The sequence below is a fragment of the Sylvia atricapilla genome, chromosome 1 (assembly GCF_009819655.1).
Source record: "Sylvia atricapilla isolate bSylAtr1 chromosome 1, bSylAtr1.pri, whole genome shotgun sequence".
Lineage (NCBI taxonomy): Eukaryota > Metazoa > Chordata > Aves > Passeriformes > Sylviidae > Sylvia > Sylvia atricapilla.
The window spans coordinates 19,632,182-19,641,236 of record NC_089140.1 but is presented as its reverse complement, the minus strand read 5'-3'; the positions used below and the strand labels follow the sequence as shown (position 1 = coordinate 19,641,236).

Genomic DNA, 9,055 nt, shown 5'->3' with positions numbered 1-9,055 from the left:
TCAGCTGAAATCTGTGAGAAAGAGCAGTAACTTAAATCCAGGTTCTTCAAATTACAATAGTGTGTCCAGCTACATAAATATTTTTTTCCTCTGCTAAGACTCCCTGTTTTATAGGGAGTCTTGTATCCAAATAGGCTGCAGAGATCTGTTTGGAGCAGGAGCCTAGAATCAGTTCTAGGTTACTTGATTTTTATTTCTCTGCAAGACAGTTATTAAGACTATATTGGATATCAGTACATTTTTGTAAGTTTCCTGTGCTGTACAAAAATGTATTAAATGGCACTGGCTGAAATGCCTGTTGAATTCTCTGACATCTCTAACACATCTCAGGTTAGCATGTATCTTTATCACTTGCACATGAGGTGGTTATGCTAAGTTCCACTGCTTAGCCTTGAAATCCTCATTGTTCTTGGTCTTGGTTTCCCTGGAAAGGGCACTTACTCCAGACAGTGTGTTCTATTGTATTTGCAGAATATGGAACAAGAGGTGCATTCTTCCATTATCTTTTATGGTGGCTTTTTACATTTGTCTGTTGAGGGAATGCAACTGTAGGCAAATGCTTATGTGAAAGTAGAGAATTAAAGGTTTCTCCAAAGACTAGTATAGAGAAATAAAGAGCCTATGGTCTCTGTAAAAGTCCTAAATATGATGTTATATTGTACTTCACGTGAATGAGCCAGAGGTGTAGAAGTCGGCTTTGAGGGATAAGCTGCAGGCTGGGACTGCTTGGATAATGCTCTGGATTACTTCAAGAGATCAGTCATCTGTCAGACATGAAGATGCAGATCAGACTGTCAAAGCAAAGATTTGTCCTGCTGCCACTCTTTCTTGGGATTTGGGATTATTGAAAAATTATTTTTCTGCTTAGGTTTGAATTCCTGGTCTCATGTTGGTGACAGGTTCCTGCTCTTTTCCCTGGGATTTGCTCAGATTTAAGGAAGCTTCTGAAGTGAAAATATATAAAAATTGTAATTCCAGATTTTATTGCTCATTTGGTCTTCATATGGAAAAATATTTGCCAGAAAATTAATGATGAAAAAATACTCTTAAATATATTTTGCTACCCAAATATTTCAAATGGAGATTATATACATATGCAAAATAGAACCTTTAACTGAAGTCTGTTCCTGTGAGACTTGGAATTTTTTCTTAGACGTTTATATTTTTTTTTCCACAGGAAATTCAGCAAAAATTATCTAAAAAGTCCCACTGAAAAATCCTTCTGAACTTTTCCTCTCTAAGCAGTGACTTTACCTTTGTAAATCTGTCTTCCAGGAAATTTACACTGGTTTGCTTTGAAGTTATCTTTTCTATGAAAATGAATATTGCTTTGGAAAATAATGATGAATTATTATTATTTTTAATTTAAAATGGAACAATTCTTGCTATTTGATGCATATTAATTTGCAATTTTATTTTCAGGTATGAGAAAATTTTTGAAGAAATATTGACTGTTACTTTGTGCATCTCATGCAATGTGAAGCAGATATCCTTCAGCAGTGTTAGTGCTTTTGATGAACCTCTGGCATGCCTTTTAGCCACTTAAAGGTCTAGGGAATAAAAGCAGCAATAAGAAGTTGGTTGCTGACTCAGCCAATCTGCACATTAACTTGGACCTGGAATGCTTGTGTGAATTATTTCTGTTTTCCCCTCACTCACCTTGTAATTAAATGTTGCAGTAAATTGATATAAATATGAAATTGAACATTGTAGTGTGACTATCAATACTGCAGTTGCAACTTTATTTAAAATGACTGGTGAACTATGATAACACAAACCAGACCCAAGAGCATTAGCAGGGGCCTGGAGTGGGCACCAGTTTGAGAGGGAGCGTGAAGGCATTGCAGCCCTTGTGTCTAACCAGAATCCCAGTTAGAAGGCAGGGTCTTGGCCACCTTCCTCTGCTGTGTAAGGCAAAGGGCAGGGCAACTGAAGGTTTCCACACAGGACACAAAATCTGAAATCTGGAGACAGTACCATATACTGACCTCTCTGCTTGAACTGAAGTTGCAGTTAATTTGTTGCTTACATCTGCATCTACTTAGATTTCTTTTTTTAATTAAATTCTTCCACCACTACAATAAGTGTTTCAAGGAATGGGGCTGTCCAGCCTGGCAAGCACATACGAGCACTTTCATTCAGCTTGGCTATGATGCATAGAGGGCTGTGCAAAACCCAACATCTGTCCCTCCATCCCACTAAGCAGTAATTAGTCTGGTTCCATACCTATCCCAAATTGCCTGAATGAACTTGTATGCCCAACTGGGTTCTGTGCCAGAAAGGTGTTCTGCCTCCCCTTCCCCCTGTGCTGCTCTGCAGGGGGATCTGGAAGGGGGAAAGCCCTCCTCCCTCACCCCCATATTTTTTGGATGAAACAAGAAAGAAGGGCAGGTGCGGACACTATGCCATTCTGACGTTCCATTTTGTCTCTTGTTTGAATTATGTGGAACCAAAATAGAAAAAGCTTGCTCTCTGATTCCATCCTGGTGTTGTCGTGTTTTTATGTAAGAACACTGGACAAAATCTTCACTTTGGAGCTGCAGAGTATTTTAAGAACAAGCTCTGCATATAAACTATATTAGCTTGGAGATTTTCTTACAAAAAGGTAACTACACACGTATTTGTGATGAAAATACCATATTTTATAGTACTAAAATAGTTTTGGATCTGGTTTGGTGAAGAAAGGACTTGGTTGGTTGTTTGGGTTTGGGTTTTTTTTTTTTTTTTTTTTCCCCCCCCCAGTGCTCATTCTCAGATTTCTCTCTTCACTGCACTATTTCTCTTTGTTCATGATTTAAACATTATGTTGTTTCTCACTTTTTTTCAGGACCTGTTCAGAGTGTTTCTATGTGTTAGCCAAACAGCAAGTGATGGTGAAAAAAAATCCTTTTGCTTCTGTTTTTAAGCTTTTAATTTTTTGTCTGTTTTCTTCAATTCAGCTTCCTCTTGGAACAACTGTGATTTTGAAACCAATCTGTGCAAAGTTTTCCCTGAATTCAATTTGCAGCCCGGCTGGATAAGAAGAAATGGTAAATCTGGCCTGGGACCACCATACTCTGACCATAATGGAAATGAGAGTGGTAAGACTCCTCCCATTCTTTGAGGAAACAATGGACTCTTACAAATGATGTAGTTTTCTATTTAATTTACTAAATTATGCTAATTTCTTGATTGTTCAATTATATTCTACCACATGTTTCCTGAGTACTTGTCTTTGTTTTAAGGTGATTGCAATTGCAATAACCCACATTTCAAAGGGGGAGGAGAAAGACAGTATTCCAGTAAGAAATTCTTGTTATCACAGAGGAGCAAGTAATCATTTTCAAAAGATGTGTTTATCTGCCAGAGAGGTCTTTACTTGTTTTGGTGATATTAGGTGATAAATTCAGTCTTGATGATTGCAAAGTTTAGAAATGTTGAGATGCATTTTCATGTTTTCTTGGACTGGTAAATGCTAAGAGTGTGTGTATCATCTGTGGCTGATATTTTTACACTAAGTATTTTGATAGAAGAGGAATGTGTATTTGGAGACAGGATGAGCTTTGATAATCTGTTTTTGAGCCAGATTCTTTCTAAATCTTTTTAGGATTCTACTTTACCTCGAAGAGTGTCTCTCAACTAAGTAATTTCTTTTCTCTGTCCTCAGACAAAATATACCCTTTATACTTTTCCTATGGCCAAATTAATCCTGCTTTTCCTTCTGTGATACATATTGTAATACAATAACCATTCAGTTCTCCATATTTTCTGTTATGCTCTTTCCCTTCATCTCCACCCACACCCTCTCATCTGTCCCAGGCACAAGCAGTGCTTTGGCAGCCCTCATGGAGAGCACCAGAAAGCAGGTTTGCAATGTTGGAGCATGTACAAAAAGAGAATCCTGTGTGGGATGCAAGTGTTGTTGCAATTAGCCAAGGTACTTTACACTGCATTCCCAAACTGTGTTGATCTGGGAGTGTGGAAATCTCCACTGTTCTAAAGCAGCATCTCCCACATGTTGCACAAGCCATCAAACAGAAGTTCCTCATAATGATGAGTATAAATTGCTGGTTTTGAGGTAATTGTATGGAAAACTTGCTTAGAAATCAGCAGATGAAAATAAAACCCAAATTTATTTTTTTTATTGAAGAAAAGAGCAACCCCACTCTAGGTCTTCCTGCAAGTTCTCATTTCACAGCAGACAGTTTTCATGATACTCTGCAATTAGGAAATTTTATTTATGGGGTGTGCTTTTAGCAACTCAGTTTTCACTTGTGTGTATCTCAGAGGCACAACCTACTGTGTATTTTATGATTCTAAAATAAGGCTGCTCTTTAATAAATGTTGATTTAAACCAATGTTGGCACAAAAATGTGAGCAGCTACCAAAATTATTTCATGAACACAAGCTTTATTTCAAGTATGAAAGTTGTGTAATTGTTTAAAATAATAAAGCTTTTCTTATTAAGAAACACATTAAAAAAAAACCCAAAAGTATCATGGAATACAAATATAGCAAACTCTTGGCTAGAATCAAAATAGGTTAGCCAGGCAACAGTCTTGCTGTAGTTCAAGTTTCTAGAATTTGTGCGTGATTTGTAGTACACACCATATCAGGATGTAGCAAGCGCCAGAAAGATACCCTAAAAATCTGGTGGAGAAGGGAAAATTTGGCTTATCTAGACAGAGCCAGCAAAAGATTGAGAATCATCAATTGAAGTGTTTGTTAGACATGAAGCAAACTGTTCAGTCACCTATATTGTTCACATTTGTGTGTTTTGGGCCTTCAGTCACTGTTGTATCTGTCAGCTTGGAATTGTGCAGTGGTCATGTTAATCTAAGTTATTTTATTCAGGCAGCAGAAAGCTCGAATACTTGTAGCTATTCAGCTTTTTGAGAGGCTGTGTGTTCAGATCAATGAACTGAATAGCTAAGGAGATTTAAATACCTGGTATTAATTTGCTTGTATTTTTCTACCTGGAGAATGTCTAAACTGTACTTTCATTCTCTAAATGCTGATTTTAATTGCCTAGGAAATATTTATCTTCTTATGGCAATGAATTGAGTTTTCCCATTCTGGTGGCTCAACAGACTATGTAATCAGTTTTATGTTGGTTCATCTTAAAACAAAGAAATTATTCTCTATTGTGACAACTGAGCAGAGTATGTTCTATGGTAGAGTGCGAAGAGGAAGGCTTCCTGCTATCAGGATAAAACACACAGTAGCAGAAAAGTAAAGATCCCTTGGTAAATTCAACTCTTTTAAAGATTTATGTAATCATTTACTAGAACCCAAAAAATTTCTTTAGGTCTGTGTCTCAAGGATTTTTTTTTTTTCACTTGAATAGACCAGTGAGAACCAGTTTACAGGGACCCCAAAACAAAACACAACCTGTTTTTGCTAGATGAAACTATTCTATATGTAGAAGTCTAATGTGAAATGACTGTTCAAAGAATTTCTTAAAATTATTATTTCTTCTCTAAGTATAAAACTAAAAATTCTTGGGTCAGGTGAAATTTTTTTTTTTTCATTTTAGACACATTCATCTTTATAGAACTAAACCAAAAAATTTTAAAATTTCATGGAAGTTAACATCCAGTGGAACAGATTGGAGTTAGAGACAGGGCTCTGCAGAGACATCAAGCCATATGTTGTGGGTAGGAACAATACCCTTGCAGCTGGCAGGCTCTGAAAGTGCTGCCTGAGAAGTCAGGAAAGGTCTAAAACCTGGGGGCAGCATGTTCATTGCTCTGGTAGCAGGCTGCAAAATGCTCCTCTGTGGGGGATTGCTCAGCTGGCTCCAGCCCTGAGCTGGGCTTTGGTGCTTCATCAGGGTCTTTCCAGTTGCACAAAAGGGTGAGAGGTCCAGGTGGGTAGTTTAATAAATTAAGTATTTAGATGTTTTGATGTACCCTCTCACATTTGGTTAATATATTGATCTTCATTTTGAGGATTTTTTCCCCTTTGACTCCTGCTTGGCTTTTTTCTTCTTCATCTTCCTTCTTTCATTAGCATGTTAATGTCAGAGGACAAGTTACCAGACATTGTTTGGAATTTGGGAAGTGGAAGAGAAGAGTAAAGAAGAAAAAGAATGAGAAATAGATTGAGTCTTTTAGTATTTATTTATCATCTTGTGTTCTTAGCGCCTAACATCTCTGGAATCTTTGTGACCAGGAAAAGCCAAATTTTGACTTGCAGTGTTTGATATCCAAAAATAGGGGGTTGCCTTCCATTTGTTATAAGGTCTGAAACAACAGTGTCAGGAAGGGACGCAATCAGTCAAAGGGCATGGCAACAACCATAGTGCACTGACTCCTCTTGAGCTGTTCCACTTTCAAGTAAAGCAAAGAATTTCGTTGTTTTGTAAATGAAAAATAATGCTATCTTAAACGGTAGCTTTGAAATTCTGAAGACAACTTTTTATATTGGGAATGTGTATAGGGATACCACATCTTTCTCTTAAGGCAATTTTCCAAGGAGCCAGAACCCAGACATCACCAGTTTTCAACCTATGTCTACTCTCCCATGTTCCACGACCTCCTCAAAGACCTGAACTGTCATTATAAATGTGTGTTGTTGTTTACAGCAGCTGGATGTTTAGGCATGAAATATGTTATCTACTCAGTCATTGGAGTTTAAAGTCTTTGGATCAGCTTTCTGAGTTAGTCTCACTTTGTCCCAAAATGTTGCTCTTCTGAGTATTCAAGACATCACCACATGAAACATTTCGGAATCCTATTTAAAATTTTAGCTGGAACGTGGAGCAATACCATGAAAATATTAAACATGAAAAAAGGTTGGAACACAATGGCTACAAGTGCTATTAATCTTTTCTGGGGAAAGAATTCTAGTTGACTTTTCAGTTATTAATTTATACCTGTGCATACTGCTCTTCTTGTTTTACTGTTCATTTTTTTCCAAGCTTCTAAGTTTTCTCTTTTTATTCCTTTTAATAGCTTGTTTTCTCTCATTGTCCTCTGAGATGCAATCCTCTTCTGCAGCTTTAAGGACAAATGTTTTCCTTCCAACTGATGAAGAGCATCTTTGCCAGGTATTTTGGTGTGTATTCTTTGTATTACACTGTTTGCCATAGCATTTCCCTGGAATAATCAGACCTTCTTGTTTTCCTAGATTAGATTTCATTATTGGCTCAGTCAGATGAGTGGAACGTTTATGGTAGGGTTTCAAAAACACTCTGAAGATACTGTTACCAGCATCTGGCAAGTTTCTGGAGAACTACGAAACCAGTGGAATGTAAATACCATTACAATCAATAGCACCGAAAAGTATGAGGTTAGTAAACTGAGGTTACTGTAAAGGACACTTCCTAAATGCTTTATAAATCGTAGGCCTTTTTAATAGGTCAGCACTAAATATTTTGTAAATGAGAAGAAAGCACTATCATGAGGTAAACAAGAAAAAAAGCCGTTTTGAAGATCGTAGTTTGCGTTAACAAATACAGCTTGTTCTTATCTACTAATGGTGTTAAAACTGACACCAAACTTTGCTTAAACTGTGATTATGTCTTAAATAAAAGTCTCATTGAGCCATAAATTATCTGCCAGGCCATAGAGGTGATAAACTTGTGATCTTAACTTCAATACAGTATTCTCAGCCTCAGTCTAACTTGACTGATAAACTCAAGGTTTCATTTATACAGGACATTGCATTTTATACTATGAGATACTGTTTTATAGGGGTACTTCAGGTGACAAACACTGTACTTAACTATTAATTGCAGCTTTGAGCCTTTGTTATGGAACACATGCAAATGTTTTAATTTTGCAGAAAGATACTGAAAAGCAATGCAAATGTCATAGGCTATTTAAAAGTTTTTACATGTGCATTTACAAAAAACATTAGCATAGTAAATGTAACTTAGGGCTATAATATTGTGGGTGATGTACACTCACTGCTATGGATAATACTGGAGAGAAAGTAGGGAGCAGAGTAGAAAATGAGAGGCCTTTCCTGCTACAGCAGTTATTGAGAATTGCTTAGCATACAAACCTGAAGGCACAACCACATTTCAATAAATCAGAGTAACATAATTACTTGACTTCCATTTCACGTTAAAGCATCAAACAGGATCATGATTGTTGGAGCAATTCTGGTCTGATCAACTCTTCTGAGAATGTATATTGCAAAATACCTGTACCCAACTCAACACAAGTATTATTTGTTATTGGTCAATAACTTACCTCTACCTGATAGGAGTGTATGTATAGCAATCTGAAGTTGTATTAGAAGGGTTTACTTCAAGATTTATTTTTTTCATCATTCATATCACTTGGAAAACAGACTGAATCTGGGAATGGTTAATATAATATGACATCTACTTCCTCTTGCTAAGTCATATCCTAATTAGATTATTGCTTGCAAACCTGGTTTTCCTTTGGCCTCTATCAAGTGAACTGATGGGCAGAGTCCAGCTTTAAAGAGGCAGGTGTCAAACTTCTTTCAGTAATCATTAAAATTGACTTCAGAAACGTAGCTCAGCACCTCACAAAACCTAGTCTGAAACTGAGCAAATTTTCTTGTTTGCACGTTTTGCTCCAGTGTCAACTTGCAAGGCATCACTGTCATACAAGTGAATACAATTCACTTGGCCTTTTGCACTTGTTCTTTTATGTGACAAGATACTTAGCCTACAGGGATACCTGTGGCATTTTCAAAATAAAATTTTGATTATTAATGTTTCTATGGGAAAAAATGATGAGAGACAAATAATTTTTATTTGGATGCACAAATAATTTTGAAATAGGGTGCTTTAATACTTCTGTAGATTTTAAAAACACATTTGAAGTGAGATTTAAGTTAAAATCTACCTCTGAACCTCCACAGCTTTTTTTTTTGCTCATTTTGATGTTGGCTATTTAACACCCAAGCCTCTTCCTACTGAGAGTCTGGATTATATTTATGGCATACAGAATTTAGTTTGGCATCTAAAAATCTCAATTTTATGGAATTCTGAAATAAAAAAATTCCCAGTGGTTTAACTACTGAGCAAGAAGAAAGCTAAGTGTGTCTGTTTTGGCTGAGTTTTGGAGTACTGTGTTGTTTCTAAGCTACTTTT

General features: G+C 36.6%; 1 protein-coding gene across 1 annotated transcript in view; it reads left to right on the top strand.

The window, feature by feature from the left end:
• The first annotated feature begins 2,369 nt into the window (after window positions 1-2,369).
• Window positions 2,370-9,055, top strand: part of MALRD1 (MAM and LDL receptor class A domain containing 1) — a 229,147-nt gene continuing 222,461 nt past the window's right edge. The window contains 4 exon segments of the mRNA XM_066316924.1: window positions 2,370-2,391; window positions 2,907-3,080; window positions 6,936-7,030; window positions 7,111-7,272. Coding sequence (XP_066173021.1) covers window positions 2,370-2,391; window positions 2,907-3,080; window positions 6,936-7,030; window positions 7,111-7,272 — 453 coding nt within the window.